Genomic DNA, 26,890 nt, shown 5'->3' on the forward strand with positions numbered 1-26,890 from the left:
TAAGGGATACTAAATCTTCAGCTCCGTTATACCTGGAGAATGTTTTTCTGAAAGCTCATTTTCATCTCCTTTCACTCTAAGGCTAAGTTTTAAATATATGGCTAAATATGGACTTAGGCCAAACCATGAACCAAAAAGCAAGGTATAAACCTTCTTAATTTACTGAACCTCAAACCTATTTTTTTTCTTTTTGGCACATGCTAATTTTTTCAGTGACACATATATATACACGTTATTTTTCATATTCTTTTCCATTATGGTTTATCACAGGATATTGAATATAGTTCCCTCTGCTATACAGTAGGACCTTGTTGTTTATCCATTCTATATGTAATAGTTTGCATCTGTTAATCCTGAACTCCCAATCCATCCCTCCCCCACCCTGCCACCCCTTGGCAACCACAAGTCTGTTCTCTGTGAGTCTGTTTCTGTTTTGTAGGTAAGTTCATTTACGTCCTATTTTAGAGTCTACATATGTGATATGATATTTGTCTTTGACTTAACTTCACTTAGTATGATCATCTCTAGGTCCATTCATGTTGCTGCAAATGGCATTATTATGTTCTTTGTTATGGCTGAGTAATATTCCATTTGTATATATACTACATTTTCTTTATTCATTCATCCTCGATGGACATTTAGGTTGCTTCCATGTCTTGGCTGTTGTGAATAGTGCTGCTATGAACATACGGGTGCATGTGTATTTTCACACTGCAGTTTCATCAGGATATATGCCCAGCTGTGGGACTGCTGGATCATATATGGCAACTCTATTTTTAGTTTTTTAAGGAACCTCCATACTGTTTTCCATAGTGGCTGCACCAATTTACATGCCCACCAACAGTGTAGGAGTTCCCTTTCCTCCACACCCTCTCCAGCATTTGTTGTTTGTAGATTTTCTGATGATGCTCATTCTAACTGGTGTGAGGTGATACCTCATTGTAGTTTTGATTTGCATTTCTCTATTAGTGATGCTGAGCAGCTTTTCATATGCCTCTTGGCCATCTGTATGTCTTCTTTGGAGAAATGCGTATTTAGGACTTCTGTCCATTTTTTGATTGCTAACCTCGTTGTTTTTTTTTTAACTGAACTACTAACAACTGTATCTCGTGAAGCACTAGCAGGAACCAAAATTTCATGTTTTCTAAACTGAGTATCACTGCAAAATATTTCTAAACTTGAACTTTAAATAAAACTTTGCTGATTGAGCCTGTGCCTCCAATTATTAACCTGGTTGTCTCACTGGGAAGGGGTGTGCACCTTGGTGTCCAGAGTCCTGACCCAGCTCTTGGCCTCTGTTGGGTAGAAAAGGCTGAACTTCCATGTGAACTAATGAAATCACGTGTTTATCTTTCAGGTTCAATATTTCTTCAAGATATTGGATAACTAGCAGTGTAGAAAGTAAAGAAGTCACAGGTTGTGGTGTTTAGACAAGAGTGAATCACACATGAGGAATGTGTTCATTCTTTTATTGTCCATTGTTTTAACCTGACTGAATACAAGATCAACAAGAGCACTGTACTCCTGGCAATTATGACATATGTTAGAACATGGATTTTGCACTGCAGACAACATTTAACACCAGTCTATGGGGTACTGCATTGCTTTTTATAAAGTCCAAAATAAAGATTTATTTTCAAACAAGTGACTTTGGTTTATTTCATACATTACACTTTTTCTCGCAGAAAAAAATAAAATTGTACAACTGCATAAATATAAAATTCTTCCACCATGAAAATGGTTAAAACATTCATAAAGACACAGCACCAGCAGGTGATGCCTCCAGAGAAAGGAAAAAAGGGAAGTGAAAGAAAATGTACAAAGCAAATTAATCAGCCCTATCACTAGCCAAAGTGACAGGCACTCCAGATCTCATACACAGCTTCAGAACAGACTGGAGGACAGGGGAAGAGAAGTCAGGACAGCATTCAGTACAAAGCACAACACAACCCATCACCTTTGTGTGTGTTTCTGTAGTGTCACTTAAAATTTAAAGGGCAGTTCCCCCATAACAGCCCACCCCACCCCCCCAACCCAGACCCAGGAAAAAAAATAATAATAATAAAGACCTAACAAACACCACAGGGAAAGACTATGGAGTGTGTTAAAAATGCTCATCGATGGGCCGTTATCATCTTTGAAAGAGCCAAACCCAAAAAGGAAAAATAAAGTACCATGCCAGTTTTATTCCCATTGAATATTTACACCTTGGACAGCAAACTTTGCTCACGTTAAGTAGAAAACAGATACGATAAAACATGGCTTGAAAAATGACCAGAGTGTGTGCACCGAGAGTACTGTACACTAAATAAAATACACAAGGCAGCAATACTTAGGGGCCAGAAACACTGCTTACTATAAGTCAGTTATGGAATCATAATTTACAGTAAAAATGGGCATGTCCCAAGGCTCAATTTTTATTTTTCTTTTGTCATTTACAGTAGAATAAATATTTTGTTGCTATTGCTACACTTTAAATTTACATTCTAACCTATTAAATGCAGAAAGCTAGTGTAAAGCATATAGATTAAGTGTAGGTCCCATACGTATTACGGTTTGTTCAAGACTAGTAGGTTTTTGTATCTTTTTTAACTTTTTTAAATGGCTAGTGGGAAAGATTTGTGCTTGTGATCAGCTCTTAACTTCAATTTTTACATCAAAGCGTCCCTGAAAACGGTCTTTCTCACTGTACCCAATGTTCTCACCGTACGCCTTACACTCTATGCGGATTTCCGTGTCCATGGTGAGGTTGGTGAACTGTACAGCCAGCAGGGGCTGCAGGTACTTGGGCTGCAGGAGCTTGCCGTAGTAGGGATAATACTGCAGCGGGAAACCAGGGTAGCTGCCCAGTCCAAAATACTCCACGGTTCCAATTTTCTCCTTATCTTCGTCTCGCTGGAAACCAGAGAGGAAATGAGATTTTTCACGGCTCACGTCCTGGATGACTATTTGTACTCACATACAAATGAGACTCTCAGTCCCACAAAGCAGTCTGCAAGCTACTGCTGGAGGAAATGGGTCATCCGCTGACATGCCAGCTCAAGCCCCTCGCAGGAGGAGGTGAGCACCAACCACTGGAGGATACGGGTACCGCACCTCCCGCGAGAGGAAGAGACACTCAGCCTAGTCCTTAGTAGCCTTGAGAAATGGTCACTAAAAGGAGGCTTTCCTCACTGTACAAATGGGAAACTGCAGCAAAAGCCAACTAAGCCTTTCTTCAAGCCAACACAACGTCCTAGAAATAGGGCCAGCACTGAAAGAAACTCTTCAGTGTTGGCCCAGTGGGTATTTTCAATGACATTACCTCCAAAAGTTTAACTATTTGCTTTCATTTTCTTGTGTCCATTTCCTTTCTTGGTGCCAATATAAATTTGAACTGTTTGGAGATTTCCCTTTCTTTATTCTGCTTCTCTCTCTAAAGAATCCATCAGGTACCTGTCTTCAGATTTAAAGGGAATACACATTGATGGTTACCTTAATATTTCAATTTTTTTTTTAAAGAAAAGCCAGAAGCAATTTTTCAATGTAGAATTGTCAATTAAAAAGAAAAAAAAAAAGTTGGCCTCAAGTTTTTAACACACCATGTGAGCCAGAGAAGCACTCATGGGCTAGTTCACCTCTCAGTTCTGTAAACCAATTTTCCAACTGATTAAATTCAGATATTTCAGTTTCTTGTTCCAGTGGAGAAACTGACAGATGTTTTTATTTTTGTTACATCTTTCTGTTCTTTTAAGAAGTTCTACCCAGTGTAGCTACAATTCAATCGGCTGAGACTGTTTCCTGGAAGCAGTGCTTCTTATTTCCCATGTCAAAGTTTTACCTCTAATTTAAAACCATCTCATTCATTCTTCCCTCTCTCCTGCCCCACCCTCAGCAAAGCTATAGGTCTCCTTACCTTGCCAGTGCACTGAACAGGCAGGACATATGGATTATACTTCATCACTGAGTAAGTCTCCAAGGACTCATTCTTGGGAGGCTAAAAATAAAACCCATGTTGGTCAATTAAGTTTGTAAATGATTCCTTTAACTTCTGAAAAATAAAACTAGCTTGTAGCCCAAACAAGTACACTTTGGTCAACTGAAATAATAACCAATCACTTGAGGACAGCAGAATGAATGACTCTCCTAACCAATCTAGGAAAGGTCATGCTGTGATTTTCTTGAAAATAAATGCCCAAGTTTTGTGACCACAACAATTAAGCTGTGATGCAGCCCAGTACTAAATGGAACTTCTAATGGCAACCCATTATCAGCTTTATTCAAGGACACTGAAAAATAAGAACCAACTCAGAAATAATGCTCTCTTCTCATTTGCTAAGATTATAATTAGATGGAAAGGTTGGTTGACATTTCTGTTTTTATAAAACTTGGGCTTTCCTCCCACGCCATAAATAAATAATGCCATCCTTCTCCCTCAGGCATGCCTTCTTCAAGTAAGCTTTCCTTTTTTTTTTTTTTTCCTTTTTTCTTTTTTTAAATCTCCAGTGGAGGCCCTGTCATTTAAGTCCCAGTTTTGTTAGGCAAGTCCAGCATGTAAAATAGGTAAAAGTGGCATTCCCCTCAATGAAGGGGTCTTGTGAAGGGGTGACTCCATCGAATGGACCCATAGTACACGTTGAAAATTACTGCTGTAGTGAAATATGCAGGGCCTGCCTTCCTAGATCCCTGGCTCAAATCCATCTCAGGAGAAGTGTGATGGACATCTACCCGCTGGAAGACAGACAGTCACTTGCTTACTCACATCAGCAGAGTATGTGAGTCCTGACATGAGATGTAACACATACATAGCCTAATCAAAGTCAGATAAAATGCACAATTCTCTATATCAGTAAAGGGCTATTTTTGGTACTGCTCTTTCTTTTGGAATATAAGAAAATGATCATCTAGATTTGATTCTTGGAACTTTCTGCCAGCAATAGATTTATCTTTTAAAATATGAAGAGAAAATACACATTGATAAAGAAGTTACCAGAATCTATCCTCAGGGAGTGAGGGAACGGGCACATCAAGTGAGATGTGGAGTAATCTCTGTAATTCCAACAACCAAAGAGTTGGGGATTTGGGATGCAGGGCTGAATCAGAAAGTGGCAATGGATAACCAAGGGGACTCCAAAGGAAAAAAAAAAACAAAGACTGAAAAGAAACAGTAGCTGAATTCATCACTTTAACAGGATATCTTTATAAATATGGGAAGAGATATGAATCACAACAGACTCTGTAGGGGACAAATATCATTCAATGTCTATGAAAAGGAATTATCATAAGTGAGGGATTCGGAGAGCAAAGATCACGATTAGTCCTTTGGATACACTGCACCAATTCCTTTCATTGCCAAATAGCTTGTTTATCTTGGTGAAGAGTTTCCTAGCAATATGAATATCAACTCTAAGTGTGACATAATGGCTCTCACCATTTTTCTTCGATTACCTCCTAGTCTAAGTGGAAAGAAGATTAAAATTCTGTTGAGAGGTACATTAATTTCTGTAGGAGATCCAACAAGCCAGCCAGGCAAACATCCATGCACCCACTCATCCATTTTTGACTCTGGTGGCAGTAAAGGAGTTTTGATGTATCCTTCAGTTATGTTAATAAACCTTTTCACCTCTACATTGATTTTCTTTTGAAAATATTATTCATGGGTAACAAGCATTGTGGAAATAAAGAGCATATAATAGTTAATGAACAGAAGAGCCAGATTCCAGAAGTGAAGTAAGTTTGTTCATATAACTCTGTATACTGCAGTCAATTCCTATCAGAACCAAAAATTACCCTCTTAATGGCAATGCTCTCATGAGCAAATGGGAGAAATCTTCTGTAAGAATCCACGCTTAAGAGAAAAGGACAGCATTTTTACTTCATGAGCTGGGAGACAGAATGAAATAAGCAGTCTTATAAAAACAGATAACACCCATACAATTTTTTCTTCTAATTTTAAAGAATTGCTACCATCCCACCAAATGGTGAGTGAAGGCAATTTGCAATTTTTCAATGACCTCTAGTAGTATTTGCCCATTATAAGTTGCAATAATGGCAAAAGCCAATGGCATGGTTATAAAAGTTCAACCTAGACAGTATTCAACTTCTAATTTTGCAACGAAATCTTCATTCAGAAAAAAACAAAAAAACACATTTTTTCTGATGACCAGGTAATTATTTCAGATTATGAGATGATTTTTTTTTTTTTAAATACGGTGGCTCCTAGAGTACCAAAACCTGAATATGACTGTACATGCAGGTAGGTTTTAAATGGAAAGACATCTTTTTCTCTTTTTCACTTTTAAAGAGTTTACATTATAGAATTACATTATAGAAATCCAGAACAGGGCCACAGGACTTACTTCAGAATTTGGCTTTGCCACACAGAATTTCTCTAACTTTAGGAAATGAGATTAATGACCTAACCTTAAGAATTCCAAGGTGGCCACAGAGGTTTTCAGTGTTACTCTACTGATCAGGCTTCAAAACTGTCACTGAGTATCCTTTAAACGTCTGTTAGGGTCTCTTTTCATACCAATTAAGGACTACATCGAATTGTGAATGGCTCATCTAAATTCTATGATTTAAAATATTACTTGCCTTAGGTTTGAAGCCCAAAACTCGGTTGAGCTTTATAATGACACATGGTTTGCCCTCTCTGTAGCCGTAAGTTTCATCATTTATTCCAGAGCAATTTCCCAACCATTCAAGCTTGAACCTGCAGACTTTTCTCTCTCCTCTTTCGTTGTTAAATTCTCCTCGCTCTTTGAGTTCGCTGGGCACATCTGAAAATGCAAATGCCATTTTCACATTGTACCAACAATTCCCTGTGCACCACTGAGAAAGGACAGGGCTCTCTCTTCCTTGTCACAGTGACTTATTCTAAGACAGGGCTATCCTGCACTTAATGTATTATATCACCTGAATTAAGAAAGGATTTCCAGCAAGCCATCTCTCATCTCTCCACTGACCTTAAAATGGTATTTTACCAAAAGCAATAGCCAGTACCAAAGCTTCACAGTGCTCGATGAACAGCACATGATGTTTGGTCTCTGCCGATATTTCTTTCTTTAAATAATGGATGACTCCACTAATTAGAAGACTGAAAGGAAACTGGATCTCTCTTCAGGAGTAGCATCGTTTGCACAGGTCGACATCAGCTCAGCTCAATAAAAGGGACGTTACAATTAGAACACAAAAGGACTGCCAGTAATTTTCAGAACTGGAAGTTTCATGGTCGGGATTTCTCGGAGCTATGCCTCTAATTTAACATGTTAAACAGTAAAAAGGGAGTAGGAAAGAATTGTTTTTCCTTTTCAACCACCATTCAAGGTTTAAAAAAAATTTTTTTTGAGTTTTTGTCTTTTAACACTGAGTTCTTATAAGCATTTGTTCAACTGAGAAATTGTTTTGTTGCATTTTTTATTTCAAAGCCAGAGAAAGAATAAATGAGAACAGAATTCAAGGTTAAAGCAAAGCATCCTGCAGGAAATGGATGCAAATACCATAAATTATATACATATTTTTAAGTCCACCAACTATTTTCCCTTCAAATAGTAAAGTGCCTCAATTCAGTCCATCGCCTGAGAAGTGATTCACTCTAAGTATCTATCATACGGGCCTTTTAATTACTACAAAGTAAGATGAAATCCTCATTTAAATTCTAATGAGAAAAATTTAGTGAAAGAGTTTCTTTTAAATTACTAAATCTTTTCAAAATGACTTAAAATGGCAATTCACCCCATATTACACAACGGTCTGCCATTTAAAGAACGGGAGGTGATAAATGCTTGAAGTGAATCAGAAAAACTGGTATCACCTGGTAACTCAGAGTGGCATCTTGTTTTGGTAGGCATGACAACAAAGCTGGGAAATTCACACTCCAGGTAGCAAGGAGGGGGATGTGCGTTCCCGTCAATGGCTTAATGAAACTAAGAGCCATTGTTTACATTCATCAGTCATTCCCTTATCCATATGATCAGCTGTCTAAGACATATTTCATTATCCGTCCCGGCCAGGGTCTCTAAAATATACCCTGACCATAAACCCTCCTCCATCAGTATCAGTGTGGTTATAGCTAATCACACCAAAGGTTCATTTTGGTGACAGAAGGTCCTGTGAACTCTTCTGTAGGGAACAGGGGTTTGATGGGGGGAGGGGGGTGGCACGGCAGAAATCTGGAAATATAAGCAATTGTATTTCTCAAAATCAATGGATGTAAGAGAATCAAATCTGTAACTGTGGTCTTTGAGTCTGAGTAGTAAAAACAGAGATATTTGGGAGTGTTCAAAAGTAAGACACCTTTCAAATACAGGTAAAAGTAATACTTGAGGCTATACTGTTTATTTCATTGTATCCAAGCCTAACCCATCAAGTGTTTCTGCTTTAAAAAACAAAACAAAACAAAACAAAAACAACTATCCTCTCAGTATGGCCAGAGTTCAATCTTTTAATTATTTCACGAGTATCTTTCAATCATTAAGTAACAAATAGAAACAGGAAATCAGAATTAACCAACCACAAACATCCAAAATATGTCTACTTACTGCCACAATCTTCAAAAATCATATCATCCTTCTGGGCCGAATCTTTGTACTTCTCCAGGAACCTAACTATGTTCAGTACGTATGCCTCATAGCTCTTGGGATCATTAGGACGAAAGGCAATTTCAGTCTTTTGGATCTGAGGAATCTGTGTTAATCCTAGAGCAGGAAGAAAGTTAGAAAAACTCAGAGAAAATCATGAGTGGGAAGGCAGTCAACCAAGATACTTCAAAAGCTGACTCTCCACGTATAAAACATAACTTTGCTAATCCCATCTGACTAAAAAGAATGGTTTAAATTCTCTCTCCTGTGAAATCCTTTCTCTGGCATTTAGGTTAAATACCTAAGTACCAATGACTATGTCTTGATATCAGATGTCATTTAAGTTCCCCAGCAACATTTCATGATAAGCATATCTGTTTTTTTATGAATGAAAACACTTCTTGCACAGAGAGGTTAAGTACCTGACCCAAGGTCACAGAGGAAGTGATGGAACCGGAATTCTAACCCAAGCACGTGGTCCTCTAAAGCCTGTTATCTTTCCAGTCCTCCCTTGTGCACTGCTAGCAAGCATCTCATGCAGGTGGCTTTTCCTTTCCTAACTACGTAAGACTGAGCACAGACATCGTCTTCCATACTCCTTTTAATCAATTAACTTATGACCACTGAAAATGCTACAGACTCAAGACTACTCAGTAGAGACGTTTCTTTGGATCTTTTAACCTAAACTGGAGGAATATGGAATTTATGTGCAGTTACTACTCCTGCCTTCCATTCCAAACATAAGTGGTTATTCTGAGCAAGTCAAATGCCAGCCAGGGTAAAAACCAAAGTATGTGTACCTTGGATTTCCACTCTTCAATGGACCTTTTAGATTCTTTAACTTCTAAAAGCCTCTGTCATTCACAAGACTTCCTAAATAGATATTTGAACAACACTACACAAGCTAGTGGGTGGAGAGTCAATCACAACGGCATTCTATTCCAGGACGGCCAGATAAAATATAAAATGCATGGTTAAATTTGAATTTCAGATAAACCATGAAAAATTTTTTATATAAGTTATCTCTCGTGTAAAATTCAGGACATACTTACATAAATTATTCATGGTTTATCTGAAGTTCAAACTTAATTGGGCCTCCTGTATTTTTATTTGCTCATCTGGCAACTCTATTTGAATCCCCACTCCCAGACCAGCCCTCTTTGTGCTAGGCATGAAAGGTGCCTCATCCTCACAGTCCTTCAGGGTACCTCCATCACTCACCTAGGGGCTTGTTCAACACGTAGCCTGGCAGACTGCACTCAGGACCTGCCAAATCCCCATCTCTAAGGGTGGGACTTGGGAATCTCTGCTTAACAAGCTTGAAGAGATCCTAAAGCACCCTTGGTTTGAGAACCACTGCTTCAGAGAAGAAGAACCTGAGGGTGGCAATCGTGAGGTGGGTATGAAGATAATGACCTAATCAAAGTGGAAGTGATGACCAGAGTGAGACCGGAGTTCAGTAGGGCCTGGGCTAAATGGCCGTTATATTTTCTCATCATTAAGGATGGCTTTGAGCTTCAAAAGTAGTTAAATAGGGCTTCCCTGGTGGCGCAGTGGTTGAGAGTCCGCCTGCCGATGCAGGGGACACGGGTTCGTGCCCCAGTTCAGGAGGATCCCACATGCCGCGGAGCGGCTGGGCCCGTGAGCCATGGCTGCTGAGCCTGCACGTCCGGAGCCTGTGCTCCGCGACGGGAGAGGCCACAACAGTGACAGGCCCGCGTACCGCAAAAAAAAAAAAAAAAAAGTAGTTAAATAATGAGGGGGGGGCCAGCTCAGGGGGCTGAATGGGCAAGTTCTGGGCTTGCAGTTCCCTAGAGGAATGGAGACGATGGGAGATGAAGACAAGCAACGTGAGGGTCTGGAGCCAGGCAGAGAGGGTGCCCGAGACAAACTACAAGTGACGTTAAGAATCATCTCGGAAGGGGTGATGGAGAACCTGAAGAATTTCAGGGGGAAAAAAAGCTGTCAACAGTGATGGAAATGAGTCAGAGAGGAAGTAGCAGAAAATCTTCAGTTAAAAATAAAGGTTACTACAATTAAAACATTTTTTTATGATGCTCACAAACTGTAGAAAACTGTATGACTTAAGCAATTTAAATATACCCTAAAAAATGTTTTTCTACATTATTTAGTTAGAAAACTGGCATTGTGATTATTTATTGTACAAAGAGGTCACATGATAAAGATGATAGATACGTGCAAACATAAAGTAAAATAAACAGAGGTGAGGAGAAGCTTTCACTGGGGTTTCCTGCCTGAGCTAGTAGGGTAAATAGGGCTTCCCCGGCTGAAATGCAGAATGTCTGGGAAGGAGGGTCATCGCTGGTTTGGGTTGTAAACAAGACATTTAAGTCAAGGTGACTTGCTTGGACCTGGGGAAGTGCAGAGACAGTCCCAGAGCCAGAGGTTTAACAGAATTCAGGGGGGTGGTATGTTCTCCCAGAATAGCCCTGGAGTCAGGAGAGAACAGAGCTTTGAGGGACATTCCCATGCGAGGGGCCAGAGAAAGGCAGTGCACAGGGCAGCCAGAGAACTCGGAGGCAAACGCCTTTGAATTTGTCAGGCAGGAGGTCTGCCTCGAACCTGGTGGCAAAGGTGGTGGGTAGAAATGGACTCAGAGAAGATCTATGTGCAAAGGGTTAAACAGTGTTTCCAGGCTTGGGAAGGAGAAGGCGGGAGAGCGGTAGACAGATGAAGGGTGAAGAAGATGAGAGCAACTGTCAGAAGCCAAAGAGCAGTCTCGCCTGATCTTCAGGTAGGAAGAAGGTGGGGAAGGACCGTGTGGCTGACGGCAGGGACATCAGTGTGATGAGTCACATTCGTGCCAGCCATGGTCCACCTGCAGAGCAGGTGACGCAGCAAAAAAAACCAAAATGCTAACAAAACGTCAGTGAGCCTGGTGTGAGATTTGGAGCATCTCACCCAACAGGTTAAAAAGAGGAAAGTGACCCTAGAAGGTCACACTGAGAGTAAACACGGTAGGACCTAAATGGCAAGGTGAGGGTCACACGGGTCAGTGTTCCCTCTGGCCTGGCTTCAGCTCTCCTCCCCAGCAGCCCACCTCTCCCTTTTCTGGCCGCTTCTGCATCCCTCTTCCAGCGGCTGTTCTATCTCCCGGATGTGTGTGTGAGGACGAGTGATGTACTTCTCAGATTCTCCCAGAGAGAAAAGGATAGCAGCAAGAGGAGGTGGGATTCTGCGGCGTGCTTTTCATCCCCTCCCAATGCCAAGTGCAGGGTCTCCACTATTAAAGAGACCACGTGACACGTGGGAGACCCCAGGCATTAGCCCCTTTCACTCAGTGCTGTGGGCCCTTTACTACCGAAAGGGTACTGCTAGTGAGTGAATTCTTCAGCAGACTAACAGAAATATGGATACTATTATTACATGCACAGTGGTACCCACCGGCCCAGAAAAACATTATACACAGTTGGTCTTGTGTCTACCAGTTTCCAAGAGCCCAAATCCTTCAGAGTTTGGCTTATGATCCAAGCCCTGTCAAGCCTATATGTTACCACATGAGAGAAAAGCAGATCACGCACACTTGAAGAATCTCTACTGTGCTCTGTACAGAGAAGCATCAGAAACGGGTGAAACTGAGAATGCAAGAGGTGAAATGGACAGTTAAGCACTGGGTCTTACAATCCTGTGACTTGCCCAGCTGGATTAGACCCTGGGCCAAAGTCTCTGCCCCATCCTTTGCATTTTCAGTGACATACAACCTTGGCAAAGGGAGCCCAGGAATGATGGGTCAACCCAGGGAGCTCGGCCGTGTCTCGCTCTCTTCTGTAAAGTTTCCCTCTGGAATCTCTGAAGGATTGCAGAACTAATATAAGCCTTAGTGACTATCCTTTTAAGATACCTAACTTCTGATCTAAATGTTGCTTATCCAGAAAAGCATGAACCATTTGGGTCAAGGTCACGCAATCAGCTTCTCTCGCTAAACCCTCACCTATGGAGCACGTATGTAAATAATACACAAATATCCAGGAGGCTGCCCCACAGTCCAGGGTGGCTGTTGCCTCCTTGGTGTGCTCTTCAGCCCCTCCTCACATTTCTGAAGGTCCCTCACTCTTTCACCCACCGTCTCTGCCTCCTCTCTTTTCTTTGTCCAGAACCTGCTGCCCTGAGAATTCCTCTTCCTGGAAGCTATCAGAGATCAATCCCCACCGGGAAGGTTCTGTTCTGGATAATCTTAAAATCTCTGATGAGACTTTCTCTAAACCATTAGGAAAATTCCTAGTCATTTCCCTAAAGCAATTAGATACTTACAAGAGGCAGATGAAGGACCCTTGCCCTGATATCTAAATCCTTTAAACCATTTACTTTACATTATCAGACTAATGGAAAGAAGGGATAGAAAGAATTAGGATTGGATTTGGCAACTTCTTTATTATCTTGAGTCCACAGGCAAATTCCTCAAGCCTGACCCTCTCCAAGGACACACAAATCCCATCTTGCTGACTGGCCTTCTCATTAGTTGTTTTCACACTAGGTCAGATACTTTCAGCTGTCCCTCTCCACACTGCTCACTCCTTAACAGTCCTTAGTTATAGCTCTGGATAAGGACGAGCTTTGTTTGCAGTGGTAACTCCCAGAGGCCAAAGATAGCAGAACACCCAATCACTAGCTTGTAGTTTCAAATTATGTTCCAGGAAACAGATCTATCTAACCTTTTGCTTCTTCAGTCTTCTGAACTTGAACCGACATTAACCACGCTGAGCTCTCTACAGCTTTGCCCTGATCGGACCATTTGCCTTAAATTACAGATTGATTATTATCAAATAAAGCCACCTGAAAGGATTGAAATGAGAATCTGGATATGTGAAATTTTAATATTTGGTTTTTAATGAGTAAGTCAGCTTAACATAAGATTTGAAGTTAAAATAATAATTAAACAAACAAACAAACAAAAACCCTTTGGCTCTGCATTTGCTTTTTTTTTTTTTTTTTTTTTTTTTTTTTGCGGTACGCGGGCCTCTCACTGTTGTGGCCTCTCCAGTTGCGGAGCACAGGCTCCGGACGCGCAGGCTCAGCAGCCATGGCTCACGGGCCCAGCTGCTCAGCGGCACGTGGGATCTTCCCACACCGGGGCACAAACCCGCGTCCCCTGCATCGGCAGGCGGACTCTCAACCACTGCACCACCAGGGAAGCCCCTGCATTTGCTTTTGAGTTACACTGGCCTCTCCTTGGTTCCCCATCTCCTGAGAAACAAATAAGGAAAACACTCAATCTTCGGCTTTAGTAGGTGTTCATAGCAGGAGGGGTCAGGGCAAGTAAAAGAGGGAGGGAAAGGAAAGAGAAAAGAAAGGCTTTTCATTAAGAAAGAAGTATTTTGCTTCCAATTAGGTTTATAATGTTAGCAGGCTTATAATTTCTCCATCTACTTCTGAGTCTGAAGTACTTAAACTAGAATGCATTCATTTTAACCTTCTAACAGTTACTCAGAGGGAATCCCACAGCACAGCTGCTTGTACCTGTCATTTACTACATCCAATAAATCACTAGCCCAAATACTCCAAATAGGTATCATTTTCCACAGAAACCTCCAGGAGGCAAAGAAATGCTTATAAAGGTAGCCATGCACACAATACATATATATCATGTGTCTCCTGTACATTCCAAGCGGAAAAGTAATTTTCAATTAAAAAAAAAAAAAGCTGGGGGTGTGTGATTTTATACACACAGTCATACATTTCTAGGCACACATATATACATATATACACACATACATACACACACACACAAATTTTACCCCTTCAAGTGCCACTAAGATATTTATGGGTTTTGATTGTTGTTTTTAATTTTAATTTTACCTCTGCATGATTAATATCAATTTACCTAATAAAATACAGGGAGAGCACAGGAAAAAAGGTGCCACTTGCCTTCTGGAAACCGGTAGCCTAAGCCTCACCTTCTGCCTCAGGTTCAGCTTTTGACTGTGGCCTGGGATCAGCTGACGTCAACCCCCCTACCTCCAGGCAGGGTCACATCTACTCCCCCAAACCCTCAAGAAGCTGCTCTTTTTGAAGAAAAGTCTTAGAAAGATGGGTTGCTGGGCTTTCTCTACAGCCTATTTGGATATTCAACAACCCTTAGTGTATGGAAATCTTTTCTCCTAAGCTAAATGCCATGCACACTGGTTGAAGGCCCTTCTCTGTTTATGGAATTACCCTTTATCATCAGATTTTTTTTTCCTGTAGTTGTATGATCATCTTCAGATGAGCAGAGAGAGAATTATTTAGTTCAGGGGCTCTATCTTAGATGTGCACAGAATTTCACAGGGACATATCTTCGATATTTTGTATAGCTCATTATTGTGCTTGTTCCCAAGAAGATAAATGACAACCCCTTTTATAATGGGAAAATATAAATATTCAAATCCTACTATTTTACGTTAATTATGCTTTTTTATCCAAGGCCAAACTGAAGAACAAGCACACATAGTATTTTGACTTGAGATATAAAATTTGCTAAGTGACCAATACTATCCCAAAACAAGACACCATGTTATCCAGGATATTCGATGATGTCTATTCATGTGTGTTATGTGGGGAAAGATACTTTTCTGGTCGGAAGCCACTAGGTGCCACCTCCCCGCTCCCCTTCATCTCCCCAACTTCCCTCTCGTCTTGTCTGTGTCGGATAGGCTCTGGAGTCCTGAGATCACTAGAATGAGAGCACTGAACAAGCACAGACATCAAGTGCAACCCAAGGCATCTTACCACAGACATGGAGATAGACATGGAGGCCGTGAGGCTGGTGCTGTTTCCACTGCCGTCCTCCCCAAGCCCTTCCCTCAAGTGAGGGCAGCGGAAAAACCCTACGTGAAGCTTCACAGATCCATCTCCCCCTACACCCACCCCCACCTCTGCATGAAATTTATTACCTGGTCCTATTCATCACAGGGCTCTGCTCACTCATCTAAAATGAGCATATGAATGAAGACACATTTTTTGTGTGGCTCCAAGAACAGTTTTAAGTTAATTATAGACTTCCCGTGTACCCGAGCTGACTTATTAGTTGTACCCTTGTCTTCAGACATGAAGAAGTGGGTGAGTTGTGGAGGCCAAACAGCGAGGCTCACCGAGGAAGGGAACTTGGAGTTTGCTGCTCTCAACCCTTTATCAAACTACAACTCTGGGCAGTAGCTTCCAGAAAAATCCTAGCGCCACCAATGCCAGCTCATCCACAGCCTTAAACTCTGGGAGTAGGTTGGCAGGACCCATCTGAGGGAGGGAGGAGAGGAGAGGGAACCGAGCGCCAGGCGGGCCTGGAGGGCATCACATATTTATCGTGTCAGCTCACAGATCAATGGAATCTAACAAAATAGCTAAAAAACACCTTGTTGGCACTTTGAAGGAACAATTCCTCTGAAGCATAAGGAAGCCAAATATGTCCAATTCCCCCTTTGAAATTTAAGTGAAAGAGAGTAACATGGGTGTAATGTAGCTTGAAAAAGAAAAAAAAGCAATTCTGAGCTCGATATGATGACTTCTCAAAGATGTTATGGAAAAACCCAAATGAACTTTTTCGGCCAACCCGATACGATGAGACTGGAATTACAGTGCCTTCTGGCTTAATGGATTTGAGGACAAGATGTTTCCCTCTGCCAATCAAGATGAAATGGAGGCTGCTGGTGGTGGCAGTGTGGGCTGCGGTCTTCCCACCCTGTTTATTCTTCTGCCTTGATGCTGGTTACCATCTCACGGTAAATATGACCCTTTAAAAATGAATTCTAGGGCTTCCCTGGTGGCGCAGTGGTTGAGAGTCCGCCTGCCGATGCAGGGGACACGGGTTCGTGCCCCGGTCTGGGAAGATCCCACATGCTGCAGAGCGGCTGGGCCAGTGAGCCATGGCTGCTGAGCCTGCGCGTCCGGAGCCTGTGCTCCGCAACGGGAGAGGCCACAGCAGTGAGAGGCCCACATACCTCAAAAAAAAAAAAAAAAAAGAATTCTTCCTGCACTGAGCCATCTTTACTTCAAAGCAAAACAAAAAACCTGTCCACAACTTAACAGGAAGAGAAGAGTCCACATATTCATACCTGCTTACCAGGAAGTAAGGCAGCTGGGGATCTCCCTGGACCCCCGGACTGACACACACACTTTGGTTCATCCCACTGTGGCTCTGTGAGCAGCAGGGATGGAAGAGGAGACTTTTCCATTATACCACTGGCCAGGCAGCAAAAAGTGCATGGTCAAACCAGGGACGGGGACTTGTGAGCGTGACCGTGGGGTGGGGGGGGGGAGCGGGCACGCTCGTGTGCCTCCTGCCCTCTCCAGCATGCTGACACCCATGTCTCTCTCCAGATCCAGCACCGTTAACATGGTGAGAAGAGATGCCACTGCCCAACCGCTGAGGACTTTCCTAAGAGGGTCCCTCAGGGAGGAAAGCTTGGCAGGGGCTAACCCAACAGATGTGGGTATTTTAGAGGGAGAGATTACAGAAGCAACACAATGTCACTTGAACATTTTTCAACATGTTTCCTAACCCAACTTCTCCCGAACACTTTTCATGGACAGCTAAGATTCTATTACCTTCATGAAAATCTAAGTGTCATATCATCTAAGTGTCAAAGCATCTCTGTTATATCATCCAAAGCCTGGAAATACTGAATTCAATATCCAAAAAGAAGAAACTGCTGCTTCCAGTGAAATGACAGGGCTATAAAAATAGAGATGGCTGTTAATAATGCCACCTAATGCCACTAGGTTTGCAACTATAAAGTACTATTCACTTTACAGATATTTATCATCTCTTTTAACCCTTACAGGTATTATTCCCATTTTATAGATCTGAAAATTGAGGCTTAGTGAAGTTAAGTACTGTGTAGAATGGTAGGATTGTGTCCAGCTCCACAGCCCCTGCTTGTCATTCTCAGGTCAATTTTACTGGGAACCTCTGTGTCGTGGCTTAGGACCTCAGGGGCTGCTTTCATATTTAGGCTTAGGCAATGTGAAATTGCCAACACGTAACCATTTCTGACATACAAAAATAGCAAATTAATATGTTTCGACATAAAATCTCAGTAGCCCTTGCCTTCCAGGTTGAGTAGGCAGATCTGTTCCAGTATCTCATAGCAACACAACTCTGTAAGACATTATAAGCAGTGATGGCCACCACTGCTCAGGGCAAGAAACCGTACATGTCATCCATTTTTTCTTGCATTTTTCTTCCGTTTGATGATTTAGTCCTTACTCTGAGACTTTGGGGTTTAGCCCAGCATCTTGTCCATTGTTACAGACATAGCGACCCAAATGCGCTGACTGCACAATTGCCGATGCTGCATTTGGCCACATTCACACATGTTATTTAGGAGAGATCTGATTACTAGGTATTCCAGTGTGAAAAGGGCAGTCAAAACCCGGTCTGGCCAGGTTTGTATTCATGACTCAAGTTCAGTTAATAATAGCATTAATAAGTCTTTATATCTTTAAAGGATGGACCAGCTCTTTCACTCTCACTAGGTCCACTTGACTTAAAACAGACACGTTTCTCCCTTTAACTGTCATGAAAATACAGGCTTAGAGATATTAAGTTGAAGTCAAAAAATTGCCAGGGTATCCTTCCATATATTCCTTCCGTTTGTGGCCTGAAGGAATAGTTCCTGCCTACCAAAAATACAAATTCTTAAGAGTTGCTCTGGAAGATGCCAGGAGGAGAGCTCGGAGGGTCCCTCAGAGCAGTCAGGGTCCACGGGCTGCCCTTGTGGCAGCACGTGCTCTGCCGACCTGGCCTCCCGGTTCAAAGGCCACTATCATTTTCAGATTAATGCCATGTCCCTTGGAAAGGCGAGGGTAAAAGGGGGCTTGACCTAGACTCTCCTGGCAAGGTGATGGGTGAGGGGATGATGAAAAGGAGAGACAGAGACGTGACAAAGAACCCAAGGGACGGGGCAGGGAGGATGGAGGACTGAGGAAGCACTTCTCCTGTGACAGGGACGCATATTTCCGAGATGAACCACCAGCATTCCTCTGGAGAAGTGACGGTTTGTCAGGTCAGTCCAACCGCTGCGAGGACCCGAAATAGAGGTACTCAGAATGCGTCCTTTAGGAAGGGGCTGGAAGGAAGGGGACGGAGGGAAACGGAGAGGAGGCACCTCGGCCAGTAGAGTTTCCAGGCAAGGTCATTTACAAGCCCTTACTGAAAAGGTCCAGCTCTTTGGCTATTTCTTTTTGAAAGTGAAACTTCCCTTTCTGCAAAGGACATGAAGCATATTTTTAATTTTACTAAAAAAGACTGATACCCCAAAGTCAAACTAGTCAAGGACTAGTTTTTAAATCTAGGAAATTAAAGAAAATGCTTGACTTTGGGGTCACCTTTGACTTCGAGTATAAGAATTATTAGAAAATGGCATCATGATTGAAAATTAGCTTTTAAATGGCAAAAAAAAGAGAAAAAAATTAAAGGTCTACACAAATTTAAATTATGACTAATGCTACCATAAAAACTCTAGCAGAAGTGAATGTGAGGGACTTCCCTGGGGCGCAGTGGTTAAGAATCCGCCTGCCAATGCAGGGGACACAGGTTCGAGCCCTGCTCCAGGAAGATCCCACATGCGGAGCAACTAAGCCCGTGTGCCACTACTACTGAGCCTGCGCTCTACAGCCCGCGAGCCACAACTACTGAACCCGTGTGCCACAACTACTGCAGCCCGCGCACCTACAGCCTGCGCTCTGCAACATGAGAAGCGACCGCAATAAAAAATCCACGCGCTGCAGCGAAGAGCAGCCCCCGCTCAACACAATTAGAGAAAGTCCACGTGCAACAACAAAGACCCAACACAGCCATAAATAAAAATAAATAAATAAATATATTTTAAAATATATTAAAAAGAGAAACCACTGCAATGAGAAGCCCGCGCACCACAACGAAGACCCAATGCAGCCAAAAAATTAATTAATTAATTATTTTTAAAAAGTGAACATGAAAAGACACACTATGCTTTACTATCACAAAAGCCAGAGTCCAACATGTTTACTTAAGAGCCTACGTTTCACTGTACCAACCAGAATTCTTGCTTCAACCTTTCCACAGACCCACCTCTTTTAGGAAACAGTTGCTGGAAACTGGGGATTATTAAGCAGTCATTTTATATACTTACATGTTCTCTGTTTTTCACTTCCAAAATCCCCTAGATCTAAATTTATCTGGAAATATTTAGGGGTTTTCTTACAGTAGAGGACTCCTTGACTTGGGGCTAAAAACCAGTGTTTTCCATCTCCATATTCTGAAGATTTTCTTCCGAGGGACTTTCTCGTGCCCAAGGAGGAGGCAGACACGACAAGGCTGTGACTGGTGGCTGCACCTGATCAAGGCTCCTCAGTCCCATGAAGATAGCCTCAAGATTGTCACCTCAGTACAGCTGTTACTAAACCGTTGCCCAGGGAAAGTGTAGCGGGGACACGTCATTGCCACCCCCAGCAGCAGGCAGCCTCAAGGTCACTGACAATGTGAGAACCCGGAAGTTATGCAACATCTCCTCTCTCCAGGTCCCAACAAAGACTTTTAGATGAGCCAGACAGTACAATCACAAACAGAACAATCGGCTGTGGCTGCTGTCTTGTCCTTCTGTCAGCGTCAGGCATGAGGGCAGTGGGTTTAGTGACCACCGTGGACATGCATGCGTACAAGGCAGGTCACTCAACAGTGACAGCACCCACGTCACCGCAGGGCACTCATGCGGCAGTTTCTCTATGATAACCTCTTTGTTGCCCTAAGTTTTCAGAGCTAAAGGAGACAGTTAACCTGCAAAGGGGGCCCAGAAAGCCAATAAATAAGACTCCTATTAAACAAACAGGCATATATATTGAGAAGTGAAAAGAGAGAGTGCCTTTGTTCAAGCTCAAGTTGACCGTGAATAGCAGGTGGAAGAATGGACCCCTGAAGTCAGGGTTCCTCTCCCTGGGAGCGGATGGCCATTTCAGAGCTTCTCATGATCCCTAAAAATAAATTAACCTTTAAAAATGGGAGCCAGGGCTTCCCTGGTGGCGCAGTGGTTGAGAGTCCGCCTGCCGATGCAGGGGACACGGGTTCATGCCCCAGTCCAGGAAGATCCCACGTGCCGCGGAGCGGCTGGGCCCGTGAGCCATGGCCGCTGAGCCTGCATGTCCGGAGCCTGTGCTCGGGAGAGGCCACAACAGTAAGAGGCCCACGTACCGCAAAAAAAAAAAAAAAAAAAGGGAGCAAGAGTGGTTTTTTACAGGATTTATCTGAGTCATAGGCCCCTCAAGCAAGTGAAAAATGTGCGTGAGAGCTGGAAAGGCCCCGTAATGATCCCACTAACCAAGCCCTTGGGTGGGAGGCACGAGGAGAGCAAGACCGTGGTTGGGAGTCACGGAGGCGGTGAGTGGCAGGCTGGGTAGAGGACCAGGGCTCTCCTCGCTCCCAGCAGAGCTGGGAAAATAAGATGTCTGCAACCCTAGGAGCTTTGCCTGCAGTGCAGGTAGGAGAGCTGGCTGCAACAGACAGAAGTCCCGATTTTTCCTTCCTAGGCTGGGTTTAAGACCACACGATAGACAATTTTCAGAAGAATATTTTTGCAATTGAAAAAGTGACGCGCCTTTTACCTCCAGAAAAACTGAACTTATTTACGTTCATTTTACCTGGTGGAGCCACTCGGTCCTGATACGTGGGCTTAAATTCACTGATGGTGAGCAGCATCACTTGGATGGTTCCAATGAAGATGCCAGCCAGGCAGCCATAAAATATTACGTAGAACAGAAGGATCTTAACTGCAAGGGGAACAGACAGAAACAAAAAGGCTGTGATGCAGTCACATGCTCAGAATGCAAGGCAAACCTTCCCAGAGACGAATGCATTTCCTTCCTGGCTTCCCCTCCAAGCTGTCTTCAGAGCTTCCTTTTCCAACATTGATCAAGAGAGTGCATCTCATTCCCAGACTGTAGGGTAAAAACAGGGGGATGGGCAGTCCTCCATTATAGTGCATGTGTGTTCCGGGTAGGATGAATATTCAATCAGAACTAAGGTTCTTTATAGGAAATAATTTTATTCCCTAAATTAAAAACAAAATGCCACAGGACTTCCCTGGTGGCGCAGTGGTTAAGAATCCGCCTGCCAACGCAGGGGACACGGGTTCGAGCCCTGGTCTGGGAAGATCCCACATGCTGCGGAGCAACTAAGCCCGTGTGCCACAGCTACTGAGCCTGTGCTCTAAAGCCCACAAGCCACAGCTACTGAAACCCACGTGCCTAGAGCCCGTGCTCTGCAATGAGAAGCCACCACAATGAGAAGCCTGCGCACCACAACAAATAGTAGCCCCCGCTCGCCGCAACTAGAGAAAGCCCGTGCAGCAGCGAGGACCCAACACAGCCAAAAAATAAATAAATGTTCCTTTAAAAAAAAAAATGTCCTGGAGATCATCAATAAAATCTAGGGCTGTGTTTGTGTGCTTATGCAATGCATTTCAAATATGACAACATACTTCCTTAGAGACTGATGTTTTCTTTGCTTGCTTATCCTTTGACGTTTCAATACTACAATCCAGGCTCTGCTGCTTCTCCAAACATTCAAACACCTGTGAGTTTTTATGCTGAGAAAGAGCAATGAATGCTGAGAAACCCAGTGAAGCTCTCCTGACCAAGTACATTGTCTTTCCTTTCAGGGGCACCAAACAAGAAAAAAAAAAAAAAAAAAAAAGGAAGGAAGGAACTGCTATAGTAAAAATGGCAAGCGCATTTTTATTTCATCTTCTGACTAGACTCAGACTAAGGACTGACTTGATAAGCTGCATTTTCTGCTCCCCCTAGTTCACAGGACAACAGAATGGAGGCTGAAAGAGCTGCAAAAGCCAAAAAAAAATAAATAAGAAACCGAGAAGCCCATGGACTGGAATGAGGCTATCAGTTACTGGTTTACAGGGATTATCTCCCCAATTAGCCGCATAGTAACAGGCTGTACTAGGCACCACCGGGCAGCCCTGTGCCAGCCACTCAATGTGAAGGCAGCAGTGGGAACAGTGAACCGTAGGGTTATCAAATCTGAAACATGACTGCACAAGGAAGCTTGAGCGTACTTCTCAAAACGTTCAGATCTCCTGCATTACAGGCTGGGGTCCTTGGGAGATAGCAACAGAACAAAAGCATCATTGAAAAGAAATGTAAGTGAGAGTGTGGGGGGGGCGGGGAGGGAGGGAGGCAGTGGGTTCACTGTGGCTGGAATCGGCCAGGTTTGCCTTCTCCGTACATTTAAAAGCTCAACTTTTCTATCAGCAAATAAATAGTTCAGGGGAAAATCACACTCTAGAGCTGTTAAAACAAGCAAAACACACCAAAATGCTTAATCCTTTTTCTCCTCTATTAAAAAAAAAAAGAAGGAAAAGGGCAAAGACACAAGCAAGGATAAGGAGAGATGAACAGACTGTACAGTCCAGAACTACAGCTACGCAACTCAACCAGTGCTTCCCCGCAGGACAAGGGTTAAGGGCTGCATTCTGTATCCAGGCAGCAGTAGGCAAATGGCAAGGCTGTGACGTCAAGAGATCTGAAAAAATCTTCCAGGGAATGCTCCTAAGAGGTACAAGAGTTGGTATAACATGGTCAGAAAGAGAACTGTTGTATCCTCTTTTTTGCTGCCCTCACCTCATCTTGGCGCTCACAGCCTAACCACGGAAGCATTTTTATACTCATTCCTTGGACTCCAGATACCTAATTCTAACATGAGGAGGTACATAATTGAGGCTACGATTTAAAGTACAAATATGATTATGGAAAAACAACTCATTCTGCAAGCACGCTGATTAAATTGAAGGAGATACAGCCTTTCCTATCTGCCCGACACTATACGCTAAGGGCAGTGGGGGGATTCTTCTCTTTTGCTCAGAGACGTTACTTGGCACAGATTGCCCCGTTGGTACTGTGAGGTCACTTGGTTAGAGTGGACGACGCAGGTGTGGCAGGGCCTATGCAGTGGGCTCACCGACACACAGGCTCAGAAAGAAAAGCTGGGCATACTGTACCAACCAGCCAGGGTGGCACAGAGGTTAAACTTTAGAGACGCTTTTTTCCTTTGAAGCAATGTTTCTTCCTTTTAAAAAGTACAAGTAATATCGAGGTTTTCCAGTGAGGAAACAAACAAACAAAGAACGAGTACCCTTCAAAAGGTCACAGGCAGGAGGGAAAATGGCCTCTGGGCCCAGCAGTAGACATAAAACACTACCAACGCCTGTATTAACTTAATAAAAAGGGAGAAAGCACCAGGTGATCTGTGTGCTGCGCTTTCTCCAGCAGGTGACAGGCGAGGCTCCTGCGTCCATCTTGGTGAAAATCTACCTACAAGCAGAACTGAACCAAGGGCAACCTGCCCTGGTCCCAAGGGCATCCACGTTGGGCCCAGTACTAGAAAGGTGGCATTTTCTCCATAGGAGACACAGCTGCTGCTACCCTCTCTGCCTGTGAGAGGCTCTGTCGTTTCTTACATTGCCAGAAAGGAGTAAATGTATTAGTGCAAAATAAAAACCGGATTTTTTAACCCAGCATCTTGGAAAATGGAAGGAAAGATGAGACAAGAGCACCAGTCCTGATGTCTGCATTCATTAATCAGTGTATCAACACTTTGCTGTATGTGGTATCAAGACACAAACATCAACACACTCTCTCTCTCTCATATGGAGGTGCTGCCTTATAAAATGTCAGCTTACAAAACAAGTCGTTTCATACTGCCTTACCCTCTAAAACAAATATTATTCTGGAAATGGGATGAGGAACGAAAGACATTTTCTGAGAGGGAAAAACACTAGAGGGCCAATTTTACAATATGGCTGGGGTCAATGCAGCCCCTGGCCCGTGACGAGGCTGGGGTCAGATCATCGTGGTAGGAACCTGCAGTGAATCTGGGGGAAGAGGGCCCATTCTGCAGTGCACCCCTCAGGCCTCACTTGAGTTACCAGGAGTTGCTGGGAGATGGCCCAGGCCAGGAGCTGTTCACCCTACAAAACACCCAGAGTTCTTCAGGCTTTCCCTTCCACGTTAAAAAAACAGAGAGCTATCTTTCTGCATGAGAAACTGTGGCAGTAATCTCACTGAAGAACAGGGTCTTCCCAAAACAAAATACAGAATACAAGCTAAAAGCCATCCCTTTAAAGACCTACACTTAACATGGCTCAGGGATATCTATGCTTCTCAGCACAGGTATGGGATGAGGTTTCACCTTGACTAACCTTGAACTGTGATGCATTATTAACCCTTTACTTTTCAATCAAGGAGACCCACTACGGGCTGCCTTTTTTTTTTCTCTCTACAGAAATCGTATATTCCAGCTTCTTCCATTTCAAAATGTCAGCCAAGCGTTCTTTCCCTGACTCATTCTCCTGCCGATGCTCACAGGTCCTTCCGACCAGGAGCACCACGTCAGCACCTGCCCAGGGCTCCCTTAGGGGCTGCAGTGGTGGGGCTAGTGGTGATTATGATGATGATGATGGTGATGGTGATATTAGAGAAGAAGGAGGGGGCAGTGATGCAGGAGGAGGGTGCCCTCCCTCTCTCTCTCTCTCTCTCTCCCCAGCAGTCACGACTGTTACAGATTTGCCTACAACTCTGCCCTTCAAAATGACCTTAAAAAAAAATGTCACCCTTCCCGTGTAGAGAGGTGGAAGACAAGTAAGGGATCTAATTTTCAATGGGGGGGGGGAGTCTATCCAGCCAAGCAACAGGCTGCCCAAAATCTTCTAAGATAACCTGCTTCTGCCTTTGTGCTATTTATTTCTTACACTAACCCTTCACCGTAATCAACCCAAGCTACTGATTCTGCATCTCTCTGTAGACACTGAAAACAACCAGACTTTGCCATGTTTTGGGGCCAAGGCTCAGAAACGAAGTCCTGACATGGTCCTGGGCCATTTCTGGGCTGTGATGACTCCAGGGTAGGTCATCGGGGGAAACTCTGGGCATCGCTACGAAATACTGCAGTGTATGGATTCTGCCACCATCACCGCCGCCCTCCCACACCCGCCTTTTGAGGTACATATTTAGACTAGAAGAAAGCTGCTATAATACACAACCTCGCCTGCATTCGATCCGATTACCCTCATGCGGTTCTCTCAGAGCCTCAGATCTCATTTTTAAGGACTTGGGACATGTCTGTAGGGAGAGGCATATCTAGTCTCCCACAGTCTGACCATTCCCAGGACGCAAGAGCTCAGGCGACGCTCCGACAGACTTCAAATTACCAAGACCGCTAAAATATACATAACCCTCTGCCTGGCGCGCTCCTATCCCCACCCCGCGTCTAGCCCGGGGACTCCGCATTCCGCACAGGATGACAAGCCCAGGCCGGCGCAATCTGAGCAGCGCTCACCACCCGACCCCCTCCGTCCTCTCCAGCGCGCAGCGTGCGGAGCGGTCCGCAGAGCCTGCGCAGGGGATGCGCATACCAAGAAAGACAAGGCGCTAGGAGCGAGAGCTGCGGACCCCGTACTTACACCAACTGCCACCGGTTCTGCCCAAAAACTCCTTCTTCTCCGAGTTCCAGATGAATTTCTTCCAGCTGCCCTCCTCCTTGGCTTTTCCGCGGGCCATGGTGGCGGGTCAGCAGCTGCCGCGGGGACTGAGGGTGGGAGACTGCGGCGTGCGGCCTCGCGTCCTCCCCGGCTGCCGGTCGGCGTCCCCGGCCTGGCTCTCCGCAGGCTGCACCCGCCGCTGCCGCTGCGGCTCTCAAAGTGCCAGACGCGCGGTGGAGGAGCAGAGGCAGGAGGGGGAGGCGGCGGCGGGGGCGGGGGCGGAGAGAGGAGGGAGGGACCGCGCACGCTGGGCGGCTCCGAGCCCCGCACCTATTGGTGGGCTCACGGCCGCTCGCGGGCTCTCTTTGGTCCGCCACGCGCTCCTCTCGCCCGTGGGGGGTTCGGGGGCTCCACGAACCCGCAGCTGCCGCTCCCGCTGCCGCCGGGGACGCGTGCTCGGCCCCCACCTCCTGTGACCTCTGCAGAGACAGGCAGGGGACAGGAGAAAGTCAGAGGCAAGAGGACGGACAAACGGGCTGCAGGCCCAGGGACCAGCCACGAGCCGAGAAATTGGCTGAGGGCGCACGCCCTACCTTTACTATATACCGCGCCGAGGCGGCCGGGCGCCCCGCCCACTAGCGGCCCGGCGGGCCAATCGCCGGCGCGGAAGGGGCGGGGCCTAGGGTCCGAAGGGGCGGGCGCGGGGCCGGCACAAAGGAGCCGGGGCGGCGGCGTGAGGGGCGGGCTGGAGAGCGGGGGCGCGGAGAGGGGCCGGGGGAACGGCGAGCGGCGCGCGGGCAGCAACACGCAGCCCCCTCCTCGCTCCGGGCTGGGCGCATACTCGCCCTTTAGTGAGGTGCCCGGCACCTGCGT

General features: G+C 44.5%; 2 protein-coding genes across 3 annotated transcripts in view; one reads left to right on the forward strand and one right to left on the reverse strand.

Moving 5' to 3' along the window:
* Positions 1-1,644, forward strand: part of NME7 (NME/NM23 family member 7) — a 263,616-nt gene extending 261,972 nt beyond the window's left edge. For both annotated transcript variants that reach the window (XM_082612065.1, XM_082612066.1), the window contains one exon: positions 1,358-1,644. In XM_082612065.1, coding sequence (XP_082468191.1) covers positions 1,358-1,390 — 33 coding nt within the window. In that variant the 3' untranslated portion in view covers positions 1,391-1,644. The remainder of the gene's footprint in view (positions 1-1,357) is intronic.
* Positions 1,456-26,565, reverse strand: ATP1B1 (ATPase Na+/K+ transporting subunit beta 1). Its single transcript, XM_082612067.1, has 6 exons — positions 26,000-26,565; positions 21,168-21,296; positions 8,523-8,678; positions 6,577-6,761; positions 3,896-3,976; positions 1,456-2,895 (listed from the first exon to the last, which is right to left on the reverse strand). The coding sequence occupies exons 1-6, from the start codon at positions 26,094-26,096 to the stop codon at positions 2,632-2,634; spliced, it is 912 nt and encodes a 303-aa protein (XP_082468193.1). The 5' UTR covers positions 26,097-26,565; the 3' UTR covers positions 1,456-2,631.
* Positions 26,566-26,890: the final 325 nt, after the last annotated feature.

This window comes from Mesoplodon mirus (genome assembly GCF_964341445.2).
Source record: "Mesoplodon mirus genome assembly, chromosome: 3".
Lineage (NCBI taxonomy): Eukaryota > Metazoa > Chordata > Mammalia > Artiodactyla > Ziphiidae > Mesoplodon > Mesoplodon mirus.

Coding starts and splice junctions, on each gene's coding strand:
- ATP1B1 (XM_082612067.1), bottom strand. CDS start 26,096: ATGGCCCGCGGAAAAGCCAAGGAGGAGGGCAGCTGGAAGAAATTCATC. Junction 21,297..25,999: donor CAGAACCGGTGGCAGTTGGT/GTAAGTACGGGG, acceptor TTCCCCTTGCAG/TTAAGATCCTTCTGTTCTAC. Junction 8,679..21,167: donor GGACCGAGTGGCTCCACCAG/GTAAAATGAACG, acceptor TTCCTGCTCTAG/GATTAACACAGATTCCTCAG.